At 43.2% G+C, this 14,522-nt stretch overlaps 1 protein-coding gene across 1 annotated transcript in view; it reads left to right on the top strand.

Annotated features, from left to right (window-relative positions):
• The window catches only part of LOC102384260 (sperm flagellar protein 2-like), a 45,100-nt gene extending 31,487 nt beyond the window's left edge, over positions 1-13,613 (top strand). Inside the window, exon 6 of the mRNA XM_025195207.1 lies at positions 13,381-13,613. Coding sequence (XP_025050992.1) covers positions 13,381-13,464 — 84 coding nt within the window. The 3' untranslated portion in view covers positions 13,465-13,613. The remainder of the gene's footprint in view (positions 1-13,380) is intronic.
• Positions 13,614-14,522: the final 909 nt, after the last annotated feature.

Genomic DNA, 14,522 nt, shown 5'->3' with positions numbered 1-14,522 from the left:
TGGAGAGGTACCTGGGGAGTCAGATGTCAGGCAGGTTATAATGTGTTATAAATCCAATGTCTAAATTTAGTCCATAATTTTTTGTATCCAGGAGGTTGATGAAATGAAGTTTTATGATTTATTAGATTTATGGCATATTAATTGACTGAGATATTCATGTAATATGACATATTCATTGAATTTATGACACATTATAACCTGCCTGATATCTGACTCCCCAGGTACCTCTCCACTATTTACCTGCTACATTCATCCCCAATCCTGTCTCTCACCCATTGACTCCTCAATTTACATCTTCACTGACTGGTTTTCTTGCATGCACACCACCCCAGCCTCTGGCTTCTTTACTATTCATTCCATCCAGGAAGTGCACACACCAACTACAGCCAGACAAAGGGTTTTTAAACCTGAAAGCTTGCTAAGAAAATAAATTCCAACTATTTAGTTGGTCTAATAAAAGATATAAGATTTACCCAAAGAACCTTGTCTGCCTGTGTCCTTAGACCAACACGGCTACAACCTACACCCCTATGTACAGGGGTATTCATTTTTCTCTATGCTTTTCTTGTAGTTGCTTGACTGAAGCTATCATATCAATGTTGAAACATCCTGAGCAAAAACCACATACATTTTCAGGATAGATTCTTTCATCCAGAGATTGCAGCCTATGGAGCATAATGCAAATGACAACTTTTCTGACAATGTTCAACAGGGAGATACCTGTATAGTTGTCACGTTGCTTCTATCCCCCTTGTTTTTGTATAATTATACAAAATGAACATCTTTGAAATTTTGCAGTACTGCTTTCTCTTTCCAGCAGAGCAATATAACTTCATTGAGCTTTTGAAGTAATTTGTCATTGGCACATTTGTAGATTTCATCAGGCAAGCAATTGTTGCCAAATGCCTTGTTCCCAGGAATCAATTCTGCAAATCTTCTAATGGAGGTCTGTTACCCAAATCCATCATAACTTCAAACTGTGGTAATCCTTCACGCCCTGCATGTTTGATTTCAGTCTCACTGGAGAACATAATTCCATAGTGTTTGATTCAATGCTCGAGTTGTTTTTGTTATCAGTGATGACATTTCTATTTAAGTCTTTCAGCGGAGTTGTTTTCTTCTTGACTGGGATCCCGGTTTAAATACCTGTGAAGTACTGGGATAACACTTTTTGCCAGGGCAATCATGCCTAATTCAAGTTAATTATCATTCAAGCTGCATGGCTAAATGGCTGTCCCATGTCTGTTGCATAGTCAAAGCCCAGAACAATGAGCTGAGGGATAAACCCGACATCTGTGTGATAAAAGGTGTCTTAGGTGGGGTTTGCATCGGGTGACGTACTTTCTGTCTGGTGCGGGACCCCTCCCCTCAACTCGCCTGCCATGACTTGGCGTCTTTGAATGAAAGGGAGGGGTTCAGTGGAGATCTTCTTTCTGGTGGGACCCTGGGGACGGTAGTACTCACTGTCTGGTTGTGATGTTCCGTGGGGCTCCGCCTCCCCTACACCCCGTCCACTCGCCAACCAGATGGATGCCACATGCGTGGTTCGATTGTGCTCAGTAGACCCCTTTTTGCCGGGGGACCAGCGTCGGTGTGGGTCCTGGTGGGCTAGCCTAGCTGTCCCGACGGCTAGCGTCTCCGCCTCAGATGCTGATCAGCTGGGCTTCCGTAGGCTGACGTACTCCTCGCTGCCTCTGGACAGGACACCTCTACTTTGTTCTTTGCCAGAAAAAAATTAGATCGCTGGAGAGGAAAGGGGTGTGGGACTGCCTCCTCTCCCAGCCTACTACAGGGGCTCAGCTCCCCTGCTCTGGATGCCAGCACCAAGCGGGCTGCACTGCTCCTGCTCCCACAAGAGCCTCAGCGCACCTGGCGTGCTCCACACCGGCGCGCTCCCTCACTCCCCTCCCCTCAGGTCCCGGAGGGGCTTTTAAATCGTCCCGTGGCAGCTGTTCTGGCTGCTGCGATTGATCCGGCTTTTCTCTGCCCGGGGAACAGCTAATTAATCAGCCAGTGTAATGCTGGCTCATGCTCTGGCTCTGGCTGTGCCCCTGCAGGTGAGTTTCCCCAGTGTGGGGGGAGGCTGCTTGTGTGGCTTGGGACCCGAGGGGACTTCCCCCCCTTTGGGAGCCTATGGGGGTATCTCGCTGCCACAATCTGTTTATAACCTGGACATTTTGAAGACGGGGCTGGATAAACGTTTGATAGGAATAGTTTAGGAGTAGCATTCTGGCATTTCTTACAGGGTGTTGGACCAGATGACCTTTAAGGGCCCTTCAAATTCATGATTGTATGATTCCTAGAATTTGAGAAATTATGTGGGTATAAAGTAGAAGCTGCGGACATGGAATTATGGAGAGACAGGGAGAGATCTATTGATTACTCAAAATCTTGCAGCTGAGCTACAAAGGTCTCCTAGAACCAGCTTAAGACCCACATCTGATACCTGCATTTAGGCTAATTTTCTCAATGAGGGAAAATAAGAAGTATCAAGATCCCCTGACAAATTTAAGCCTCTTTATTGATGTCCTACTTTTGGAGCATTTGCAGCCATAATTTCAAAAAACAAACAAACCCGAAAACCGAAAACTGTCAGCTCTCTACCAAAAGAAATGTAAAGTATACCTAAGTATTACAAAGCAAGTCATCAGCAGATCTTCAGTTGTGCCCTGTCAATTGTCACATATCACTGGTAAGAGGATATTTCTGTTTGAGAGACCATCTTTTCCCCAGTGTTGAAATATCCATGCAAAGATAAATATTAAGAGGCAGGACATAGTAGTTCAAGGGTATCATAGAGCTGAGCATCTATTAAGCACAGTAAACCCCTGATCAGTATAATTTCTGATTCTGATCTTACCAAAAAGTTAACCTCCAGTAGTCTTAACTAACCCTCACTCATTTCTCAGAAAAGCTGCAAGATATAGCTTAAAGTTTAGAATTTAACTATTATCTAAATATAACCAAACTTACATATACAAGACACCTAGATTGTGACATATAGGATCAGTGTGTGGGGACATAATCTCCAAAATTTACCTAATAACAGAGCTGTCCAGGTTCTAAGCAGTGGGAAGCTGAACAGAACACCCCTTTGGCCACACCATTGGGCGTTGCATGTCCAAGGGCCACACCAGGGCAAGAGACAGTTTACCCAGACTGCATGTCACATGGATACCCCCCATCCTGCTGCACCACCAACTCGTGCCTTCCCAATGCTGTTGCACTGCCCACCTGCACCGGCCCTCTTCAACCCTCATCACTGTGCCATGCCTCTCTCTGCTGCACTGCACTTCTTTGTGGCCCCAGACTTGCCCTCAGCTCCCCCAGCCATTCTATGCCACATACTGCAGTTCCCTGCCCCCTGGGGCAAGGGCAGGCAGTGAAAGCCAAAGGAGGGAGGGGAGTCTGGAGACTAGCTGTTGCTGCAGCCAGAGCAATAGGGAGAGCGGCAGCCAGGTAGAAGCCCTGAGGCTGCAACTGAAGTCCATGGGCCACCAGTTGGACAGCCCTGCCTCAGAAGATCAGATTTGGTATGCCAACCTGCACAGTAGCTCAGGTCATTAGAACTCATTCCCTAGTCGAAAGCAGCTTCCAAAGTATATCTAAGAAAAACTTTTACTATTAAAAATATGTCAAGCAGTCTAGTGCTCAGTTAAATACATTTATCTCTTCATCTTGCAGTTAAAGATAATGCATATATCTCTTGTTTTAGCAGTCAGAACTGATGCAGACCATCTATCTTTGACTATTATCCTTTAACTTTTGCCTTTACAGGCAGTTTCCAGCTAAGTAGTCTCTTAAATATGGGCATCTGTCCTGACTGTAGATAAAGAAAGCAAAATTACACCCATAAAGAAAGCAAGTTTATAGTCAGTAACTGCTCTTAAAAGTATGAAACCATGTTCTCTGTGCATAATCTCCACTTTCTGATTTAATTGGGAAGAGCTAGTACCATTTTCATGAAGTTTGCATTGTCATAAAGAAACATACTTGTGGCCTTACTGGCCAGTATTTTTTTCCATAGAATTCTAACCTCAGTGTCAAAAACGCATGCACTTCCAGGAACACAGTTTATTCTGACAATCTGTTCGAAGAGCTTCATGTTCTAGCTAGGGAAATTTTTCTTTTCGAAAACAACAAAATTAATAATATAGTATTTTGAATATGAAAGATTTTCCCAAAAATTCTTAAGTGAATATAAAAATCTCTATAAAAATGATGTTGAACCACAGTGCTGTTATTTTGAGATTTTTTGCAAGATAAGTATAGCAAAGCTTGGGTGTGGTTTCTAAGGTTAAAATGTTTCTACTACTGTTATCGTAAACAGTGGGGAATATAACAGGGTGCTGAAAAGTATTTGGTTATGTGTAGATAAAGTAGTTTCTCTTGGTCATGAATTAAACAGTTTTCACTTTATGATCATCAGTCTAAATCTATCCTTGTCACCTTTGAACAAAAGGTAAACAGGCTCTGATGTGATGTTTGCTGATCTATTTTAAATGAGTTTGTTTTCATAATCCAGTACTAGACGACCAGCGATGACATCAAAAGCAACCACTTTTGCTGGTGCTGTTTTTATTAGCCTCAGCAATAAGGGTGTGAAGATTATACTATCTGTTTTACCTCGTCTCTTCTGTCCACAATAGAACTGTGGGGTAAACTTGCGTCTCTCTCTGTCACTACTGACACACTTCTGGTTTAACAGAAAACATCATTCTTCAGGGCTGTCTTTCATCATTATGCACACGGAAGCACACATGTGTACTTGCATACATGCATATGTGCCTGAAATACACACTCTTCTTTGCATGTGACTCTGTGTGTTAATTTAAGTAAATTCGAATATTTTCACTGAATGCATTTTCAATGTAATATAATCACAAAACAAGCTAAAATTAAGTCTTTAACTTCAACAGTCAATAATAAATCTTTTAATTTCTTTTTACCTCCATAATGTTTAGAATATTCAGTATTTCCAGTACAATACTTTGCTCATTGTTAGTGAGAACAATATGTAGAGTATGTTAATTACTATCTCATTTGGTAGTTTTCCAGTATATTTTTTCCATCCTTGTCACAGAATTAACAGTTGACAATTAATAATGGAGGAGTATACTGCATCAATACATAGGGAGAGTTTTTACTTGGTAAGAACTGCGAGAGGGGCCCAGAGCATGTATTAAAGAAATTACCTAATACTACGGGCAGAAAAAGCATTGCTGAATCACTGTCTACTCCTAGATAATTCGTATGATACTTCTGAAACTTGTGAAACCTTTTTCATGTGGTATGTTGTATGTTCCAGTAGACAAGGAAAGGTAAATTTAACTTGGTGCCTAAAAGGGCCTTTAAGTAAATTTTATTAAAATGCTACCTATATGTGGTCTCAGTGTTATCTGCTTCATCAAGGACATAAAGGCAACATACATGACTAAATAGTATGTTTCTTGCATTTCTAATCAAGCAAACATTTGTTCAGATGAAAGAACCAGATGAAGAAATATGTTTGTCTGAAATTGAAGGAAAACATTTTGTGTATTGTACCTGTTAAAGGATTTACTTTTTGTAAATCTTAGGAGAATATTACTTCTCCAGTTTTTTTCAAGTCATTTAAAGGTTTTGCTTTCCTTTGTATATGTACAGATAAAATAATAATAATAATTACATATATTTAATAATAATAATTACATAATATATGTATAATAATAATTATTATTATTATTTTATCTGTATATATACAAAGGAAAGAAGAATATTTAAGCGACTTGAAAAAACTGGAGTTTTTAATAATAAAATATTATTATTATATTATTATTATTATTATTTTTACAAGGCTATTTAAGATATATTAGTGCAGTATTGTCTAGTATATAAAATTCCCAGTTCCCATGCTGAACACATCAGACATGCCCCTCTGCATAGCATTTATTCCATTAAGATAAATACCATTTTTTGAAATTTTTTTTACATCTATACATTATACACAGTATATTGGAATGTAAAAAATTCAAGTAATGAAATGCACATTCTAGCATGTCAGGAGACTACAATTAACAGATATCAGTATCTGCTTCATGTGGTGGTGATAAGTACTGATAATGAACTTGCTCAAGGTTCCATTTGCTAACATTTCACTTTTATATAGCCGGAAATGAAGCTTCTTTTTCTGACTCAATGTACTGAAGATGCCTCTCTCTAAATCTGAAGAACTTTTCCAGTTAAGCCTAATGTGTTAACACTAACTTCTAAAACAAAAGGTCAATACATTTAATCTTTTTCCTTTTACTGCTTTTCCTTTATTCTTTTCAATGCTGCTCTTTTTAAAAGTAAATGAAATTTCAACAGTTCAGGGCAATTGTCTACCTAACAAAAGAAAAAGCCAAACTTGAAAAATTTAGACAAAATAAAGTAGGTCTGAAAGAAGTATTTGTACATTATCTTATTTATTTTATCAAATCTTTGGTTATATTCTATAATCTGGAAAATATTTTTCATTTATTTTTACTGGTTATAGTAAAACATAATAAGTAATCACTGACTTTCATGATAAAACCAACAAAATGCTACTTGTGTTTATAGTTAAACAAAAATACATATTTTAATTAACCGTTCATTTGGTAGAACTACTAATATTATGGAAATTAAATAATTTGTGTCTTATCTCATTAAAGTGTCAGACTAATAAGATTAATAAGGTACTCTATGTATTATAAGTACAAAACGTGGCACAAAAATATAATTGCATACTGTCTGGATGTAGGTATATACTACTCAAAACATTGTTACAGTTTTTCTTATTCCTTATCTTTGCCTCTATTTCTTCAAAGTGTTTTAGTCTAATGTTTGATTTATTAAAAAGAAACCTTCTTTCTCAAGAAATTGGTATTGTGTGTTCTGAGTCATACCTGCCAACTCAAATGACACGTTAAAGTTATATAAAAAATGAGAACTCTTGGTTCCAAAATGATACCTTTTATTAGACCAACTGAAAAATTACAAGAAAATTGTCCTTTTCTGCAAGTTTTCGGGATCAAATTCCCTTTGTTGGGCTCTGGGAAAAGTATAGATCACGGGTCAGCAACCCCCAGCACACATGCTGAGCATGGCACACAAGGCCATTTTGCTTGGCACCCCCCTGCCAGTCCAGGCTCTAAGCAGCTGCTGCCAGCCACAGAGCCCAGGCTGCTCCCAGCAGGAAGCTGGGAGGCTGCAAGCCCTGCTGCAAGCAGACTGGGCTCTGTGGGCCGGCTGCAGCCAGGAGGTTGCAAACAGCTGCTCCGGGCTCCAGCATGTCGGCACTCCAGCACCATCCAAGATAGACATTGTGGTTTTTTCCGCGCTCCGGTCAAAAAATGTTGCCTACCCCTGGTATAGATGGTGCAAGATGGTAAAAAGTCCCCATAGGTAGGAGATAAACTTTATTTTTGCACAGAGGGAGCTTTTTTTTTGCACAAAGTTCAGCACAGCTCACAAAGACACTCTCATGGCCCCAGAGGGACAGCCTTCCATCTTCAGCTCCCTCTGTGCAAAAATGAAGTTTATTTCCTACCAATGGGACCTTTTTACCATCTTGTACCATATATACTTTTCCCAGAGCCTGACGAAGGGACTTTGATCCCGAAAGTTTGCAAAAAAGGACAATTTTCTTGTGATTTTCTAGTTGGTCTAATAAAAAGTATCATTTTGGAACCAAGAGTTCTTGCTTTTTGTATGTCTGTTTGTCTCAGACCAACATGGCTACCAAGTACACCCCTGAAACATGTTAAAGTTAAGCACATGCCTAAGTGTTTGCTGAATTGAGAATTAAATTCCAGGCTGTTACCTGTTGAATACAGTGAAAATGTAGCCTCAAAGATCTGAGAGAGAAACAGCATTTACTGAGGCAGAACCTGCTTGAGAAAAAAAATTAATTAATTTTCAAAACGGACTGAATATTTATATATGTAGGATGTGTTGACAATGCTGCTGAGTTTCAGGAACAATCTCTCATAGGCAAAGGGTTGTGGTTGTGGAACAAACTTGTAAAGGAGGTTGGCTAATCTCACAAATGATCACGTTTAGGTTGAAGTACAAGAATTTACTCTCTGACAAAACTTTTCCATGGTATTATTTCACTTCTAACATTGTAGCATTAAGATGATACAAACAGGAACACTGTCCAATTATGTGAGAACCTCTACAAATACAGAGTAAGAGATAGCCCTTTCTTTAATGAGTTCATAGTTTAGTTACTGAGAAATGAACAGGAAGAGAGAGGAGAGTAGAAGAAAAACATTAATACATTTATATGTCTCCCCTCTTGGAAAAGAAGAAACAAATATGCATGAACCTGCTTAACCAGAGGTAGGCAATTATTTGGGCTGAAGGGGCACTTAAGAAGTTTTGATCTGCTGTAGAGGGCCTGTTCTGCTCCTGGACATTGCTCCTTACCTGTCTGTGGCCCCATCCCATCTGCCCAGCCAAGCACTCCCTTCATGGAGACCCCTCTTGTCCATCCTGTCTGGCGCTGCCAGCAGTAAGTGTGGGGCAGTGGTGCCAGGTCTGGCAGCAACAGTAGAGACACTGGCAGCAGCAGCCAGAAGGATCTACTCCCCCCGGGGCTGCCAGGAAGCATAGTCTGGCTGCCATGCTGCCCCCACCTCACTGCTGCACCACACCACAGCTCTACAGACCACAGGTCTTGGCATGCCCGAGAGCCACACACACGGATAGGGTGGGCTCCGCTTTGCACCAAGCAGCACCTTTGTGCCTGAGGGTGGCAGGACCAGCCGCATGTGCCATGGTCCAGGCTGCCCCCTGTGCCTGGGCCGGGTGGGGCCGATGGACGTGCTGTGCGTCGAATAGAATCCCTTGGCAGATTGGATCCGGCCCACAGGCCGTATTTTGCCCACCCCTGCACTGAACTGGGTTAGCTCATCAGAAGTATTCAAAGGTACTCAAAACTTAAAACTTCCATTGAAATTAGCGTAAGAATACCACTTTCTTTATTGTAGTGCTTTAAAAACCCAGTTAGGTAGATAAATAAGAAACATAGGGTGTTCATTCATACCTTTATTCCAGACAAAGTCCATCAAGGGTATCAAGTTGGAATTCTTTTTTTTCTTTGTCATGGTTAATTAAGACAATAAAAATAAAAAGCATGCACTTCTCATGAAGAGCAAGTATCAGAATTAGAAACAGCAGATAGAAAGATTCTGAATTGATTGCCATGTTCCATATTCTTGTCCAAATACTACAGTATAAATATGTCCTGCTTTGAGGACTTTCCCAACCATAGGTAAGAAAATTGGGTTAAATCTGAAGGTTCTTGATTTTTGTTATTTAAAATTCATGTGCTGACATCATACTTTGACATATCCTTGTCATATGCTTGAAGAACCACACATATACCACTATCTTGGAAATAATCTGTTTAATTCCATATTTAAAAAAATATTGCTTTATTGCTTGATATGTATATGTCATACCTAAAGTAAAGAAACATCCATTAGTCTTACATGCATTGATTCATAACCATTTGGTCCAATGTATTATTTTATAGTGGGCATGTCTACACAAGACACTTTACTGCGCAGTAGCATAGTTTACTGCGCAGTAATTACATGCTTCTACATTTGCACACACTTACTGCACAGAAAATTATGCTACTTGTGAGTAAATTTGCTGCCTGCAAATGCAAGCAGCAAATTTACTTGCGAGTAGTTTTACTGCATAGTAACACACGTGTAGCCAGCAGCCCTACCACTGGGAAGCCACCCTGAGGCTAGCCCCAAGCTTCTGGGGCTGGGAACCTCTCCTGCCCCAGGACTGGGCCGGCTCTATGGCAGTCCTAGCCTCAGGCCTTTCAAAGCTTGCAGGTATTTTGAGCCCTGGGGCACACATATAGGGAGCCTGAGGCCACTCCAAGCCCCTGTGTCCTCCCAGGCAGGCTGTAAGCTATCTGTACCAGCCTGCCTGCAACCTGGCACTGCTACCTGGCACTGTGGTGCCAGGCAGCTGCCAAGCCCGCACTGTCCAGGCCTGCAGGCTCCTCCAGGCTCCTGCTAGGCCTGTCAGCACCCAGGCACAGCTGCAGGCAGCTCTTGGCCACTCCAGCTGCTTGCAGCCCACCCCCAGCAACCTGCCTGGAGCCTGCAGGTGACCTGGAGCATTGCCTCACTGCGTGGCTGTCAGTCTCACACCGTGCCCCTGCACTGGACACTTCTAGCACAGGGACAGCTGCACGGAGGCCCAGAGAGCCGGCACAGGAGCTCCAATGCTCTCACTCTTGCCCATGTCCATACCCATTACCTGGGGCCCCAACTGGTCACAGGAGGACACTGGTGAACTTGTGATACTGTGGGGCAAGATGGAGGTGTAGTGCCAGTTCGCGCAGGGCAGGAGCTCTGGCATCCATATCTGTAAGGGGCTATCAGGCCAGATGTAGGAGCACAGGCACAACCAGTTGGCACAGTAGTGCCATATAAAGTTCAAGGCCTTGTGGGCACTGTGGGTCACCATCACTGACCACAATTGTTGGTGGGGAAGTGCCCAAAAGTCATTGCCCTTTATGTGGCAACTGACAGAGATCCTCATGCCCTGGGATCCAGGCCATAGCTGTGCTGTGTACAGCAGCATGGGCAGCCTGTCCAAGCCCTGGCCTGGAACCCATGCTGATGTGTCAGTGCAGGGGGGGACCCTTGGGTGCCAGCAGCCCATTTTGCTGAGTTCCTTGCCTGCAGCCAGCACCAGCAGCTCAGGGAACCTGGACCAGTGCCTGCCACAACAGCTTCGCAGCCTCAGCCCCAGCCACAAGGCACAGCCAGTGGCTGCTGTCACTCCTAGGCAAGCCCCTACCCACCAGACGCACTGTGGTATGTGCATCCAGGATACTGGCCTCCTGTCCATGTGCTCTGCCCCCTAGGCACACCCCATTGCCCCCCCCCCACCCTTGGACAACACACAACCACATTCTAAATACTTTGCACAAGGAAGAAGGTGTTTCATTGTTGGTGGGTGGGGTGGGTGGTGGAGGGGCTCTGTTGGTGGAGAGGAGAGAGGAGAGCTCTGTTTCTTGAGGAGGAAGTGGGGGTCTGATGTGAGGGGAATAAAAACTTGTTCTTCTGAGATATGTCTGCAATGAGCGTGGGGATGGGGATGGGGGGGTGTGTGCGGAGGGGGGGTGGTCTATGAGTGGCTGTCCAGGTGGGCTACAGCAGGGAGTATAGGAGGAGATGGTCAGCCAGTGCCTCTCGTGCCCAGTGCCCTGGGCCAGGCATCCTCCATCTGCCATACCTCCTCTTCCCAGGCCTCACAAAAGAGCTCCCTGTGGGCCTCACAGACATTATGCAGCATACAGGCTGTAACAATAACCTGGGGGAGGTTGTCCTCGGTGAACCTGTGGCAGGCAGTGAGAGTGTGCCAGCGTCCCTTGAGGCAGCTGAAGGTGCACTCCACTGGGGCACAGGTCTGGCCCAAGCACTGGTTAAAGTTGGCCTGGTGGGAATCCAGCTGGCCAGTGTAGAGTCATATGAGCAGGGCAGGAGCAGGTAGGTGGGGTCCCTGATGAGGAGTGGCAGGACCACCACAGCAGTGTGAAGCAGTCACTCTGTACCAGGGCTAGCAGGGTCAAGTTGAGAAACGTAGGTGTTGTGGGCACTGCCCACCCAGCTGGCACTCAAATTTGTGAAGGTGCTGTGGTGGTCAATGATGGTCTGGAGCACAACTGAGTGAAAGCCCCTCTGCTTATAGTAGGGGCAGTCACTATGGGGTGGGCAGGTGATGGGGATGTGGGTCCCATCCAGGGCCCTGATGCACAAGAGGAAGCCCAGGGCACGGAACCCCACCACCACTGCCAGGGGAGCATGCACCAAGAGCACCATGTACCTCAGCACGTCCCGGAGGGTACCACACACCTGCAGGATGGTCTTCTCAATTAGTGGCTTTGCCCACCCCAAAGAGATGGCCCACATAATGGAGGCTGGGGGGCATGGCCAGCTTGAGCAAGGCAAGGGCCACCAGGTGTCTGTGTGGTGAGGCAACCCCATGTTGGTGTCCTGCCCCTCCAAGTGTGGCTAGAGCTGCCCCAGGAATTCCTAGAAGGTGACCCTGGTCATCCAGAATGCCTCCAGCCACTGCTCATTAGCCCAAATCTGCTGAAGAACATGCAGCCACGAGTCCTTGCTGACACTACCACCTAGTGGGCCCAGAAGTGGCAGGACTTGAGGTCCAGGAAGGCAAGGGCGGCCCCAGCGGCGGTGTCCAGCAGCCTGTTGTTAGTGTCCCTGCTGGAGTCCAGGCAGCTGGATGGGGTCCAGGCAGCTGCATGGTGGCAGTGGCCCTAGGACAGTGTGCTGCGGTCAGGCAGGCAGTTGCTGCGCGTGGGGGACCTGGGAGGCTCAGACAGTTGTGGGCCAGCCGGTGGTCAGCACAGCAGGCCAGCAGAGCCAGCAGGAGCACAGGGTGCTGGTCATCACTAGCAGGGGCTGAAGCAGCCATAGTTAGGGTGGCCATCATAGAGGACATTCCAGTTGTCCTCTGTCCTCAATTGATATGAAACCAAACAAAACTCTATTTTTCTCTTGAAGAAAAATATTGAAGAGAAAAATGAGGACATAAAGCCATCGGGTTTCGTATCAATAGAGGACAGGGTAGCAGAAAACCAGAATGTCCTCTATGATGGCAACCCTAGCCATAGTGCAGGGAGGCAGAGGTGGCAAGGAGAGAGCTGCCATGTGCTGCTGCTGCACCGTGCACACTGCTCCTGGCCAGGGAAGTGGCTGACCAGGGAGCAGGGAGTAAAGCTAGCTTTTCAAGATGGCTGCTGGATGCTGGCAGCTGCAGCTGGAGGCTCGATCTCCCCCCTGGTGGCAGCTGGGGCTCATTGCAGGACCACAGGAAGTGACAGCAGTTTGCTGCTAAGAGCAGCAAATCTGCTGCCACATCCCTGCACATGTAGACGCCTACCCAGGAGTGTTTACTCGCAAGTAGTTTACTTGCAAGCAAACTGATCTCAGATCAAATGCACATGTAAACATGCCCAATATTATGAACTTTGTATTGTACTGGCATTATATGTGTTGTATAAATGGTTTTTGTGCTTGCTTTTTATTAAATATTCCACTGAGCCCTATATTAAGCTCTAATGACAGTGCCAGTATCCTCAATTTAAACCATTTAGTATTTTGTTTAATAAATGGAAAGAGGGAATTATATGAATGAATCCCCATAAAAATGCAGGTTATATTCATAAACCTTCTGTCCCTTCATTGTAGTTTAAGTTCCTGGAAAGGCAAGGATGATTACTGATTAATTTACAGCAGTTTTAAGTTGCATCAGATTGTGACCTAACTTATCTGACCCATTTTTCTAACTGCCTTTTCCTTTTCTTTTCCATAGAATATTAAACTGATTCTACAAAGGGTTGAACAAATGCAATCTACAGACGGAGAGACCACAACATCTAAAGACATTAAAATATGAATAAAATGGTTTTTTTACTATTAATTAAATATTCCAAAGGTTTTTGTAAGAATCAGTCCTTCAAATCTTACTCACATAGAAAGGACTATTCACTTGCAGGTTGCAAGATAAAACATTAAAATAATTAAATATATTGTATGCTATATATACTGTGCTTTTAATAAATACTTCTTAATTAAGGATTTTGTCTATTTCTACTTAAATATTTTGATAATACTTCTAAATAAAGTGGAGCTGATTTTTTAGTTGAATACATATAATAGAGCCAATAGCAATTTTTAATACTGTGTTTTCCAGTATATAAGACACCCCTCAAAAGGATTAAACTGTGAGGGGAGAGTTTTAACAGAAGTTTGATTGATTTTGGGCAAATTCTATTGCAATAATTTCATTTATTTTCCATTATTATGCTTTTTAGGGGAAAATGCATATTAATACATGGGACAATAGAGTCCACTGTAGAGGGGATAGCACATGCCATTTTTGTATGCAAGATAATGACTTTTGCTAGTATTTATAGTATTACAACACAAACATGCTGATATGTATTAACATAATATAAAATATATTTTGCAATTGCTAGTTAATAAACTGATAATGTAAATAAATATTTATATTTTCTCAGTTAAACTTGATGGATGAATACAAAGTGTATATGAAAATACAGTTTATTGGTACTAGCTGAGATGAACCCTTGTTACTTAAACGTGCATAAAATCATTAGTGCCAAACTTGGTCAGACCAATGGTCCATCTAGCCCAACAATGGTCCATCTAGGTACAACAATGGCAATAGTAGATGCTCAAGAGGGAGACCACATTAACAGGACCCATCTAGAGTATGTAGAGTGACACATCCCCTGTCATCCATCCATGGCATCAACTATCATAGGTTTAAGAATGTTAAAGGATACATCCCTGACTGATCTCTTTTACAGCTTCCAAGGGTCCTATTCTCCATTAATTTGTCTAACCTTTTTTTCAGCTGGTCATACCATCTGCCTCTATAACCTCTTGTGGTAACAATTTTCGCAACTTAACTACACACTGGAGACGTCT

The sequence above is a fragment of the Alligator sinensis genome, unplaced genomic scaffold (assembly GCF_000455745.1).
Source record: "Alligator sinensis unplaced genomic scaffold, ASM45574v1 scaffold636_1, whole genome shotgun sequence".
NCBI lineage: Eukaryota > Metazoa > Chordata > Crocodylia > Alligatoridae > Alligator > Alligator sinensis.
The sequence above is the reverse complement of the archived record's forward strand: the minus strand, read 5'-3'. Positions and strand labels throughout refer to the sequence as shown.